Source organism: Halichoerus grypus, chromosome 6 (assembly GCF_964656455.1).
Source record: "Halichoerus grypus chromosome 6, mHalGry1.hap1.1, whole genome shotgun sequence".
Taxonomy (NCBI): domain Eukaryota; kingdom Metazoa; phylum Chordata; class Mammalia; order Carnivora; family Phocidae; genus Halichoerus; species Halichoerus grypus.
Genome location: NC_135717.1, coordinates 122,262,107 through 122,275,056, shown reverse-complemented (window position 1 = coordinate 122,275,056; position 12,950 = coordinate 122,262,107). Strand labels below are relative to the sequence as shown.

The following is a 12,950-nucleotide window of genomic DNA, read 5'->3' as shown; positions in this document are numbered from 1 at the left end:
CCTTTTTCTTCACCAGCCTCCCCCCCTCCCCTCCAGCCACCCTGGGATTGGTGATTCGCAGCCCCTCCCCCAGCCCCCCAGACCCTCCCAGAGCCTTTATCTGGGAGCTGCCCAGGAGTTCCTGCCACATCCTCAGATCCCCTCCACTCCCTGTCTCTCTCTCCACAGACGCAGCAGCACCACCAGCGTGTGTGTGTGTGTGTGTGTGTGTGTGTGTGTGTGTGTGTGTGTGTGGTGGGGGAGTGGGCAGTGCTCCCAGCCAGCTCCCTGATCCTGTTAGACCATCTGCCCTAGGCTCAAGGCTGCTCCACAGGTAGGCACGAGTGGGAGAATGTTGGATGGACTGGAGCTGGCACCAAAGGACGGAGGCCAGAGTTAGGAGGGAATAAGGGACTGGAGGGAATAGAGGTGGCAGCTTTTGATCTCGGAGCAGAGTACAGGGAAGGGAAGCAGAAAGTGTTCATAGGGGTTGAGAACCAGTAATGTTTGGAGCCCGTGGGTTCAGACTGATTCTTCCAATACTAGAAAGTTTTGCCTAAGTCTTGGGTTATCTAGTGCTGGAAACTAGAATCCAGGATCCCTCCTTAAGCTGACTAAGAAGGCAGACCTGTGCATGTCCTACGAATCTATCATCCTCTTGTGGGGACTAGTCTGGCGCTATTGCAACATTGCTCATTGCCAGGTGCTCAGTGTGGGGAGATGTGTGATGGGGGAGCAGGGACGCTGAGCCCAAGGACTGGCCGTCCTGCCCAGAGATACTCTCCCCGGACCAGTGCTTAGATGGGAGAGTTGGGGGCTGGGGAAGCAGGGTCAAGATAGGCTGCGGGTCACAGAATGTCTCTTGCATCTGCACGTGTGTTGTATCCTTCTCCCCTGGTTTCTGTCCTGTTGCTCTGCCCTCCTAGGCACCATGCGGAGGGCCCTGCTGTTTGCAGCCATTCTGGCCATCAGCCTGGCTTACAGTTTTGGGGCTGTCTGTGAGGCCTCACAGGAGCAGGTGGTGCCTGGTGGGGGCCACAACAAGGTAAGGCACCCCATCTAGCTGAGCCCACCCTGGCGGGGCACTGGGCGACATCACGAGAGCTGACACTCTGCCTGTTCCACAGCAGTTGAGAGGAAGGTGGGACGGGCACACTGGGAGTTAGCTGGGTGATCCATCAGAGCGTGGGTTTCCCTGCCTCTCTGGTGGTCTCATGTTCTCACTGTCTCTAGGCATGTCTATAAGTGTCTCAGTCCCTCTGTGTGTCTTTGATAACCCTGTACCTAAAAAGTGCCCTACTAGTATGTTGTGCAGTTGGTTGATTGACTGGTGACTTGGGGGGTTGGATCCTGGAGGGGTAAGCTAGGGTGGTCCTGCTCAGTTTCTAGGGGGGCAGATCCTCTCCACTCCCTGGATGGGATGATATGCAGTTGGAAATTCTCTCCCAAATGGTCATTTGTATGCTATTTTACCTATCAGTTATGTATATTATTTTGTTTTCAAAATTCAAATAAATTCCATTATCCCCTGCTCATCCACCCCCAGTAACATCAGGTTCTCCTAAGACCCCAATCCTTTCTTTCCTTTTTCTTGCCCCCACTTTAGCCTCTGCTTACTCAGGATAGGGGGCAAAATCCCCACAACACAGACTGAGCTCAGATTTCCAAACTTTCTCTAAGAAAAAGAACAGGAGCTGTCAGTGATGGGCTATAGGGGGAGAGCAGGGAGGAAGTCTTTTCAGGGTTTTGAAATGACAGCAATTACATTGGTACACATGCTTTTAAGATGATTATAGATGGAACTTATTACAAATTCAGTGTGTGAAGTCTAACTCCCTCTCCAGCTCAGATCTGTTTAGCATCTCATTACAGGAGGTGGGTAGAATATTTGAACAATTTGGGAAAAGTGGCTGCCTAGGAAGCCGTGTGCAGGGCAAAGAGAGAAATCAATCTTCATCCATACGTGTCCCAAGGCACGATAGGCTAGCAGTCTTGCAGGTGGTGGCCGTTGCACCAGATCCAAAAGACCAGAATCTCTTCAAAAATAGGAAAAATAGGTACGCCTGGGGAGCTGAGTTGATTAAGCATCTGCCTTCAGCTCAGGTCATGATCTGAATCGAGTCCCACATGGGCTCCTTGCGCAGCGGGGAACCTGCTTCTCCCTCTGCGTGTGCTCTCTCTCTCTCTCTCTCTGACAAATAAATAAATAAAATCTTTTTAAAAAATACAAAAAGGGGTGCCTGGGTGGCTCAGTCGGTTAAGTGTCTGCCTTCGGCTCAGGTCATGATCCCAGCGTCCTGGAATCGAGCCCCCACATCAGGCTCCCTGCTCAGCGGGAAGCCTGCTTCTCCCTCTCCCACTCCCCCTGCTTGTGTTCCCTCTCTCTCTGTGTCTCTCACTGTCAAATAAATAAATAAAATCTTTAAAAAAAATAGAAAAAATCGGGGTGCCCAGCTGACTCAGTCGGTAGTCCATGAGACTCGTTGATCTCAGGGTTGTGAGTTCGAGCCCCACATTGGGTGTAGAGATTACTTAAAAATAAAATCCTTTAAAAAATACAAAAAATACACCAGGAGTGCCGAATATGGGCTGGACACTATGTTTGGAGCCAAAAGTTCCAATTGGAGATAGTCAGAATATCTGGAAAAATTTTTCTAAGACAAGCTTGCTTCAAGACCTTTACCTCTTGGTCAATGAAAGGGAGAGATTGCCATCCCACCCCTTCTCCCCGATGGTCTGTGAGGAAGAGGGAAATTAGGGTGAGGCGAGGGTAGGATATATGTGTGCCTAGGCAACCGGGTTGGTATGTGCAGGGGTGCATCCCGTGTGAATGTGCTCTGTGTGTGCTCAGCAGCCCAAGGACATCTGGGCTCGTCGAGAGAGAGAGGCGCCGCTGAGACTCAAGGTGAGACTCTCCAAACATAATCATTGTCATTGTCTCTCTGCTCCTGCAATTAACTGGCTGTGTGGTGTGTGCCCACCAACCCTCCGCTGTGCCCAAGTTGCTAAAAAAAAAATCACCAAGGCAATGAAGGGCCCCTGCCTGGCAGCAGGTCCAGAATGGGGTTCATTTGTGGGGGAGAAGAGGAGTCATTCTGAATATGCAGTCTTCCAGAAATTCAAATTCAGTATAGAAAGGAGAAAGGGAGAGACAACCAGAGGCAGAAACCTATGGAGAAGAAAAGAAAGGTGGTGGGAACCATAGGGAGAGAAACATCCACCACAAACATGGTGCAGGGTAGGGGGATTTCAGGATTGCCACTGAGCACTGGCTGCCTACCTACACCCATCCCGAGGACCGAGGCCTGTCTGTGACTCCATCATGGAGTACAGAGGACACCTGCTCTGAGTGATGGGACTTTCTTGGAATTCATGGCTCACTCACCTAGTGGGCAACCATATCCTGGGGCAAACTGCTTCCTGAATTGCCAAGGAGAACAGAACCAATGGCCCTTCCCACTGAGAGGTGGCAGTAGTTAGGAGAGAGCCCCGAGAGACAGTCCCCTTTGAGCTTGGGAGATATAGTGACCAACTGTCCCAGTGTTCCTAGGACCACCAGCTTAAGCACTGAAAACCCCACATCCCAGGAAAGCACTCAGTCCCAGGCCAACCAGGACAGTTGGTCTGCCTCCAGGGATGCCCAAGGTGCTCCCTTTTCCAGGGCTTCTCAAATCTTGCCATGCATACCAATCACCTGGGGGCCTGGTTACAATGCAGGTTGTCTCAGTAGGTCTGGGGTAGGACTGAGAGTGAGATACTGTATTTCTAACAAGTCTCCAGCAGTGATGCTCCTGATCCGTGGACCACACTTTGAGAGCCCACTTCTCTTCCAGTATAAACCAGAAGAAATTCCAAAAGATACAGGATGTCAGGTTCAGCTGTGATGGGCTCAAGAAGAGGCTGTCCTTTGTGGGGAGGGGCGAGTGGATTAGGTTTGAACCTCCTGCCTCAGCCCTCTTTGTTTCTGTCCCTTAGAAGGACTCGGACCTCTACCAGCTGCCCTCGTCCTTGCTCCGGAAACTCTATGATGGCCGCTCCGTCTCTCTGGATGGATTGCTCAAAATGTTGAGCAAGGCTAGCGTGGGTAGGAAGCAGCCCTGGGGAGAGGGGGTGGGGGCCAGGATTCTGATGATTAAATAGGCTTGGGAGGAGCCTTTGGGTGGGATGGAGACTGGAGATGGCTTGGTGAATAATTGAGGGTTGTGCTCTGAACCCCCTCTGACTGTCAATTTCCAGATTCCATTCCCCACTGACACACTGTTCTTGTTTTCACAGATCCTGAGGAATTGCCACTTCCCCAGAAACGTGAGTAGCGTCTTCTCCCTCCCTGTCTCTGCTGACTGCATGCTACAGCTCCATGGGCATGGGTCTCAGTGACTATTCTGGCTGGCCTCATCTCAGCTGGCCCAAACAATATGCCAGCTGTAACTGCTCAACCAGACTTTCCTGGGTGTGAGGGGTCACTGGGAACCAGGAGGAAACAGATGTGAGGAGCGCGATGGACTCTCCCTCCATCAGCTGGTCATTGGGAACCAAGAGAATCTCTTGGTGGCTGTGAAGATTCTAAGCCAGGCACCTCTGGGGGCAGAGAATTCTTGAAATGTGGAGGAGGGAGAGGTGGGCAGAGAGTGTGGGCTTAGGGGACAGCCTGCTAACTGGGGAGTCAAGCTGTGGCATGATAAAGAACCAAAGACCAGAAACCCAAATTCAGAAGTCTTGACACATGTCTCGGGGAATGCATCCCCATCCCCCCACCTACCCCTATGATCACTGTTGGCAATGTTGGTCTTTTTTCTACAGGTGACATGCATGACTTCTTTGTGGGACTTATGGGCAAGAGGAACATCCAGCCAGGTAGGAGTGTGTGGAGGTACAGTGGGAGGGTTTAGGCTACTAGCAAAGATATGGCAGAAGTCAAGGGCCTCCTATTTGTCACCAGAGGGAAAGGCAGGACTTCTCTTAGCTATAGTGAGGGTTCCTCGGCCCTTCTACCCAGTCAGGTTGGATCCACAGTCCAGCTCTCCCTGGGAACACAATGGGGAGACCTTTATAAGATAGTCCTGCTGTAGCTGGGAAGGAGTTGGGGGGGCTGTCCTTCCTCCCCATCTCCCAAACACAGTGTGCCTCTTCTTCCCAACTCTGTCTTCCAACGCTGCCCTTAATGGCTAGCGCTTTGCTGTTGGGTCAGGGTGAAGGTCACATTCAGAAAAATCCCTCCTAACTACACTGTTTACTTTACCCCAGACGCTTCTATTGATGTAAACCAAGAGAATGTCCCCAGCTTTGGCACCCTCAAGTATCCCCCCAGTGTGGAATGAGGTAAGGATTGTTGGTTAGCAAGAGGAGAGGGGACTGTGTGTGTGTGTGGGGGGGGGGTTGCCAGAGAGGCATTTCCTCTGATGCTACAGGCATTAATACTCATAAATTTGCCCTAAAATGCACTGTCAGTGCCCAGCACACTGTTGGTCAAACACACCATCACTCAGAGGTGCACACTTGTCTGCAAGAACACGTGCACACATGCACACACATGCACGCACACGTGCCCCACTTTCCATCTCTTTCCCCAGTATCATGGACCCTGGCTGACTCTTGAGCAGGCGTGGGTGGTGGGACATGGGGAATGAGGAGTTTCCCCTATGGCTTCTCTGATGGTCAACTGCTGTCGTTTGGGTTCCATTCTCTCATTATCTGTATACAAGCTGGAGGCACCATCATCTGATAGTTGCAGGCACCACATCCAACTCAGGTGAAGTGTTCTGCCTCCTCGGTAGGCAAAAACCACTCAGATCATTCAGAATCTCAGGTGACTGGGTCTAGTGTGTAATTCTTCACAAGGGTGATTTAGGAAGAAACGCAAGGGACTCTGAAATTTAATGGGGAGTAAGTAGAAACCATTATCTTAGTTGCTCTGTGTAGCGTAATGGCTAAGAGCATAGCCCGAGTTTGAAACCTGGATCTGCAGCTCACTGGCTGTGTCCCCTTGGCCAAGTTACATAACCCTTCCGTGCCTCAGTTTCCTCATCTGAAAAATGGGGGTGATAATATTATTTTGCAGGGTTGTGGTTTTGAGGATGGAGCATAGGTAGTGTTTGGAACAGTGCCTGGCACATAGTATAGTGCTGTGTGTTGGCTGTGTTATGATTATTGTGGTCTGGGAGGTGTGGGTCATGTCCCAGTGTTCCTCCTGGCTGGCTCTGGTCTGTCTGCTTTAGAGCTGTCTGGGCTGGACCCCGGGCTTGAGTGGGCTGACAGATCTATCACTTGGTATGCGGGTATGAGAGTCCCCAGGGAAGCGTCTAGTCAAAACATGGAAACTTCCATCTCAACCGCATCTTCCCCCACACGGCAATAGCAGCCCAATGGATGGCTTTCTTTGCATTAGCTTCTGAGGAAAGACGGTGTGGGGGGAGAAAAAGAGAGGGGTTGGGAAGCCTATGTTACCAGGGAGAGACTCCTGCCCCTCTCCCTGTGTCCCTGTTACCCACAGTCATTGGTCTCAGGGGAGACCAAAGGAGCAAGAGTTCTCCATGGCTCTCGATGAAGCCGCCTGTGCATGGCTCCCTGGGCCCGGAGACTAGGTCTAGCCCCCCATTCAGTGTTGGGTGAGAGGGCACAAAGAGCCGTAATAACCATAACTCGCTGATTACAGGGTACTTACCGTATCATTTTGCTCTCATTAGATGGTTATTTCAGTCCTGCCGACCGCCAGATAATTATACGGGCAGCTCTATCTGGATGACATACTCTCCCCCAGCGTTATGCATCGGCCATAAAGATAATTACAGTGCAATTTTGCCATAGTATTTTATACAAATGGTGGAAACAAGTGCATTGTGGAAATCTACTTTTAATGCTCGCTGGTGAAGCCAGGCTCTTTCAGAGGGGCCAGTCGCATAATTGCAGCCTTCGTAATCTCACCACTGATGGAGCATTCTCAACCTGTTAGGTGCCAGGGAGAACAGCACATAAAGTCCCTGGGGGCTGGCATTTAAAGGAGATTAGATGAGATGGATCAACACAGATCATTGGGTCATCTTCTTTCATTCATGTGAATCTGCTAACAAAGGAAGTGATCCCTGGGCCTGCGCTTCCTCTGGGAGGTTTCCGGAAAGAGGAGGAGGGCATGGGGGAGCCTGGGGGAGCATCAGCATCAGGGCTCATTGAATGGGGCTGTGTGTGTGCCTGACTCATGGGGATGCGAGGATGATAGGAACCCTGCCACTACATCCTCCTACATGGACTGCAGACCTTGCCTATGAGTGTCTCTAAGTAGCATGGTAAACATGCAACCAGGGAGGGGCACTCTCCTGCAGCTAGAAGGGTTCAGTCCTCTAGTTCAAAGGCTACACAGAAAGCTGAGGGCTAAGACTTCTATTCTCTTTCTTCCTCCCTTACATACCCACCCGACACACACACACACACACACACACACACACACACACACACACACACACAGAGCCCTGCTTCCCCAGCCGGTGGTTGGTGGGAGTTTTATGAGACAGAAGATGTGATTTCATTTTTTTTTTTTTTGGTCCTCAGCACTCTACTTCTGGATCCCTGGGCTGCATCGTGAAGACACCTGTCACCCCCTCTCAACCCCCAGCTGCATGTGCTCCTATTCCCCTTTCTTTCCCCCATCCTTGCAACACTCTTGCACTTTGACTCCTTCCCCATCCCTCTACCCCACCGTGATGTAGAAACTGCAGAGTGAGCATCCTCAGTCTCCTTGGGCATTGACTATAGATTCCCCTGGGGTTTCTGGAGTGTCCTCCGTTAAAAATAAGACGTCTCTTTCTACTCCTCAACAATAAAGGATTTTCACACATGACCTAGAGTGTTGTATTGGTTTGGTTGCCGGCGGGCGGGGGAGGGGGGGTGTTCTCTTCCTTGACTCTTCCAGCTACATCATACACACATACATGATATGCACACATACATGTATCATATATCAATGGAAGCATCTTTATTTTGTACACATATTGATTTTTCCCAACAGTGCCTTAGTCATATAATTAGTATTGGAAGATTTATTTAGTAATTTAAAAATAAATGAATGAACTTGGAAGATGGTTTCTAATACTCAAAGACTTCCACAGACTAGCTTCAGATAAAAGAAAAACATATTCTGAATGGCTTGTCTGTATTTCGTGGATGAGCCTAGGAGACATCAATCCCTGAATCTGACTCTACTTAGAGAAGGGCGGGGGGTGGGAGGCAGGGCTGTGCAACGACCCAGCCACAGACGAGGATGAATCTATAGAACTGCACCATTTCTCTGTCTGCAAATGTCAAGTAGGGGTCCTCTAACAGGACATGGAACGAGATGGTGACCCATATACACTGTTTATGGTGTAGCAGGGCTGTGGACAAGCCAACAAGACCCGGTCTTGCTAGGATGGGGCATGGATGGGGAAGTTACTGCAGAGACCAAGAAGGGAGCAGATATCTTCAGTGTTAACTGGCCATCTTAGTTATTTTAAAGGGAAAACATTTGTTTCAGATTCCTCTACAATGTAACTCATACTAGGTCTAGCAGTCCACAGAATATGTAAGACACTGAAATGAGATGTGTGAGTGTCTTTTATTTATCTGACGTGCCAACTATCATAGCCCAGGGATCCCAAGGGGTGTTCTGTATCCTAAGGGAACAGCCTGGGAAATCTTCGGATTCCTTTGTTTCGCCTGGTGCAGAGCCTGGCCATGCCCCTAAACTGCCCTGATTCAATGTCAACACTCCACTCCCCAATGCAATGTACAGACCGCACCATGGAGCCAGAGGCGGCTTCCTACAGGTCCTTCACCCCAGTGAAAGTTCTCTCTTCCCAGAGCGTGCATGGGGCAACTTTGGACCCACAGCTGTACAGTGGGGATGGGGGAGGAGAGAAAGCTCAACTCAGTGTCCCTTGGGTCAGGTTTATTGCTAGAGGTCAAAGAACGTTCTTACCCGAGCCTCAAGCCTTTCTTCAGTGAGTCATCACGTTGGCTTTTCAAAATTATCTATCTAGAAGGTTTTAAAGTGGGGTAACTTTTGCAGAGTCTGGGGAATTTATTTGGGTCATGAAAGCTTCAAGAGTTGGTTCTGCTCAGACTTGGGAGATGGGCGTGTGTGCTGAGATGACTCAAGTGTTTTGCCAAGTAGGAGCATAAATGCAGAAAGGTTGCTCTCTGGTGGGACCGACAAAAATTGCAGTCCTGGGGCTTCCAGGAAAAATGAAGTCAAATTTTAAGCCGCATTCTTGTTTTTGTACTTGAAGAATGTGTCAAGGAATCCTGGCTCTCCTCTTGCTGTTGTAAAGAGGTTGGTGCCTAAGGAGACCTGGCCAACAAGACCTTGACCGAATTTCTGGCCCTTCTCCGTTTAGCTTTGTGTGTGTTTGTTACTGGGATTGCATGGTGTTTTACTTTATTTATTTATTTAAAATATTTTATTTATTTATTTGAGAGAGAGAGAGAGCACACACGTGCACATGCACACAAGAGGAAGAGGGAGAGGGAGAAGCAGACCTCCCGCTGAGCGAGGAGCAGGATGTGAAGGCAGGGCCTTGATCCCAGGGCCCTGAGACCAGGACCTGAGCCAAAGTCAGACAGCTGAACCACCCAGGAGCCCTGCATGATGATTTACTTTAAAAAGATTTCAGTCTTCACAGACCTGTACCCCTGAAACAAATACATTATATGTTAATAATAATAATAAAAAAGACTTCAGTCTTAGAGGTTCTGGACGAATTGTAAGGTGTGTGGAAGGGTGGTTTGGCCACGCCAACAAGCAATGCCGTTACCCTATCTCCCCAGAGATTAGATCAGACTCCACAGGGTAAGGGCTCAGTCCTGCAAGACTGCCCCTCACACTTCAGATGCCACTTCAAGTCCGGGTTGTTCCCTGTGCTTCTGACCGGCTACAGACTGGAGGTTCCCATGACTCCCCCCTTAGGTTTGATGAATTCGCTAGAGCGGGTCACAGAACTCAGGAAACCTGTTCACTTACTAAATTGCCAGTTTATTATAAAAGGACACAACTCCAGAACAGCCAGATGGAAGGGATGCATAGGGCAAGGCACAGGCAAAGGGGCGTGGAGCTTCCACGTTCTCTCTGAGTGCACCACTCTCCTCTCCCCGACCCCGCACGTGTTCATCAACCCAGAAAACTCTCGGAACCCCGTCCTCTTGGGTTTTTATGGCGGCTTCATGACACAGTTGTGATTGATTACATCACTGGCCGTTGGCAATTGATTCAACCTCCAGCCCCCATCCTTAGGTGCTGCCCCAAAGCCACCCAATAACATAACAAAGGACACCTTTATGATATTCATCACTTAGGACGTTCCAATAGTTTTAGCAGTTCTTTGCCGGAAATGGGGATGAAGACCAAATATATATTTCTTATTGTAAATCACAACATCACAATATCACACGTATAAACAGTTTAAACTTTAATCTACACCTTTAGGGGGTTTTCTTAGCACATGAAGTACATGTAGTGGGGTCAACACTCCAGAGATGGTTAAGACGGTTGGTTAGGAAGCTTGGAGAGGCCCACAACTCTTGCAGCCTAACATCTCAGAGTCATGCTGGAGGTTTGGAGTCTATCGGTTGCATGAGGTTCCACTTCGGGACACCCTCGTCACCTTGTCCAACTGTAGGATTTGGGCCTGCCATTGGAACATGTATCACGACCCTTTCATGAGAGAGCTAAGTGAGATCACCTGCCCCCCAAGCCACAAAAAGGTCATATGGCTGTTTTTATATTTCCTTGCTAATAAATATTACATGATTGGAATGCTTGCTTTCGCTATAATCTCCCACCAGTTAGTGAGGTTGTGGAACCGGGGACTCACAATCTCCCAAATGCATCAAGATAACTGATGGTTGCCGAACAGGCAAACTGTCTTAGATCAGTTGGCAACATCCTGCGTGTCCTCTTCTCATTCATCCATCCATCGAGGAATTACTGAACTATACTGTGTGTCTGCCTTGAGGGTTCGTGCCTGGCTGCCTTCTGTCATCTGGTAGTGGACAGAATGTGATGGGAGAGAGGCTGAAATAGAAGGGTCCCAGAGCCTGAGGGGTTCCTATGATTGAGGAGGGAGAGTGGAGTGACCATGACTTCTAATGTCTTTGGTGGCTGTGGTGCTGGTGGGGCGGCAGGCAGGGCATGTAGTTGTGGTTTGCTGATAATCCTTGGGCAGGAGCATCTGAGGAGAGGATTTGGAGGATCACTGCAGTGCTAAGGGAGAAGGGTGGGGAGAAGCAGCACAACTGAGCTCTAGAAATAGTTGGCAATGCAAGGGGGAAAATAATTTTCCCTCTACCCTTCTTTTTTTAAATTAATTAATTAATTTGACAGAGAGAGAGAGAGAGAGAGAGAGAGGGAAGGAGCACAAGCAGGGGGAGCGGCAGGCAGAGGAAGAGGGAGAAGCAGGCTCCCCACTGAGCGTGAACCAACTGAGCCACCCAGGCACCCCTACCCTTCTTCTTTTTTTTTTTTTTTTTAGATTTATTTATTTGTTTGAGAAAGAGAGAGAGAGCATGAGTGGGGGGAGGAGTAGAGAGAGAGGGAGAGAGAGAATCTCAAGCAGACTCCCCGATCATGAACGTGGAGCCCCACGTGGGGCTGGATCCCAGAATCCTGAGATCACGACCAGAGCCAAAACTGAAACCAAGAGTCACATACTTAACTGACTGAGCCACCCAGGTGACCCCTCTCTATCCTTCTAAGTTCTTGGCTGTGACCACGCTATAGTAAAAGACAGATTAACAGGAGAAAAACAAACAGAAGTTTAGTAACAAGTATACTTCCTATATACATGGGAGAAGCTCAGGACAACTGAGCAACTCTCTAGAATGGCCTCAGCCACCGCCTTAAATACCATTTCCAGCTAAAGACAAACGAAGATATTGGGGGTGGGAGCCAGTTATGGGGGGTTTTCAGGCCAAGCACAGTAAATAAGGGGATGGTTGTTATGCATATTGAAGTCCCTGCCTTCTCCATTGATGAGAGTTTCTGGAGATTTAAGTCATCCTTCTCTTCCTAGTACAGAGAGGGAGACACCCTTACAAATAGAGGTTTCCCTTATAAATGTAACTTCTATTCTGTTTTCAGAGCTTCTCCTGTGTCTGCTGTTTCTTCTTATTTTTTTTTTTTTTAAGATTTTATTTATTTATTTGACAGAGAGAGACAGTGAGAGAGGGAACACAAGCAGGGGGAGTGGGAGAGGGAGAAGCAGGCTTCCAGTAGAGCAGGGAGCCTGATGCGGGCTCCCCATCCCAGGACCCTGGGATCATGACCTGAGCCGAAGGCAGATGCTTAACCACTGAGCCACCCAGGCGCCCCATGTCTGCTGTTTTTCTAAAAATAAGCAGCCTAGGGGTGCCTGGGTGGCTCAGTCGGTTAAGCATCTGCCTTTGGCTCAGGTCATGATCCCAGAGTCCCAGGATCGAGCCTGGAATGGAGCCCCCAGTCGGGCTCCCTGCTCAGCAGGGAGTCTGCTTCTCCCTCTGCCCCTCATCCCGCTCTTGTGCTCTCTCTTGCAAATAAATAAATAAAATCTTAAAAAAAAAAAAAAAAAACCAAGCAGCCTAAAATAATCCTTATGCCAAAGAGGCATATTTGGGGTGGCAAATCCTGGCAAAACCCTTCAGGGAGGACAGGCTGCAGGAAACAGGTTTGGGCTCTCAAGGTGCAGTGGGATCCTGTGAATTCCTTCCTTTAGCCACCAAGGTGGGAGGAAGGGCATCAGTGATTTTTCAGAGGGGATGTACCAGGGGCCCAAACCTCAAGTACTTGCTTATTCATTTGTTCATTCACTCAAGCAGGCTTTATTTATTTATTTTTTCAAGCAGGCTTTATTAAGCACCTGTCACAAGGACCGGGAAGTGTGCGGTGAGCACTGCCATGAGTAGTATCGAGAACCACAGAGCCCTGTCTTCAGGAAGCTCTCAGCCCAGTGCGCTCACAAGTTAACAATCTT

General features: G+C 49.4%; 1 protein-coding gene across 6 annotated transcripts; it reads left to right on the top strand.

Annotated features, from left to right (window-relative positions):
- Positions 1 to 104: 104 nt before the first annotated feature.
- TAC3 (tachykinin precursor 3) lies at positions 105 to 7,810 on the top strand. Of its 6 annotated transcripts, none has more exons than XM_036094572.2 (8): positions 105 to 313; positions 906 to 1,024; positions 2,834 to 2,884; positions 3,958 to 4,063; positions 4,255 to 4,284; positions 4,780 to 4,833; positions 5,224 to 5,298; positions 7,522 to 7,810. In XM_036094572.2, the coding sequence occupies exons 2-7, from the start codon at positions 911 to 913 to the stop codon at positions 5,295 to 5,297; spliced, it is 429 nt and encodes a 142-aa protein (XP_035950465.1). In that variant the 5' UTR covers positions 105 to 313; positions 906 to 910; the 3' UTR covers position 5,298; positions 7,522 to 7,810. The 6 variants fall into 6 exon arrangements, with proteins under 6 accessions (XP_035950465.1, XP_035950463.1, XP_035950464.1 ...); XM_036094570.2 differs by having other exon boundaries at positions 3,955 to 4,063; XM_036094571.2 differs by having other exon boundaries at positions 2,831 to 2,884.
- The last annotated feature ends 5,140 nt before the right edge of the window (positions 7,811 to 12,950 follow it).

What these genes read in the sequence shown, in the direction of transcription:
- TAC3 (XM_036094569.2), top strand. Translation starts at nt 911, where the DNA reads ATGCGGAGGGCCCTGCTGTTTGCAGCCATTCTGGCCATCAGCCTGGCT. An exon ending in CTGGTGGGGGCCACAACAAG is followed by an intron (nt 1,025 to 2,830) that starts GTAAGGCACCCC and finishes GTGTGTGCTCAG; the next exon opens with CAGCCCAAGGACATCTGGGC. An exon ending in GTTGAGCAAGGCTAGCGTGG is followed by an intron (nt 4,064 to 4,254) that starts GTAGGAAGCAGC and finishes TTGTTTTCACAG; the next exon opens with ATCCTGAGGAATTGCCACTT.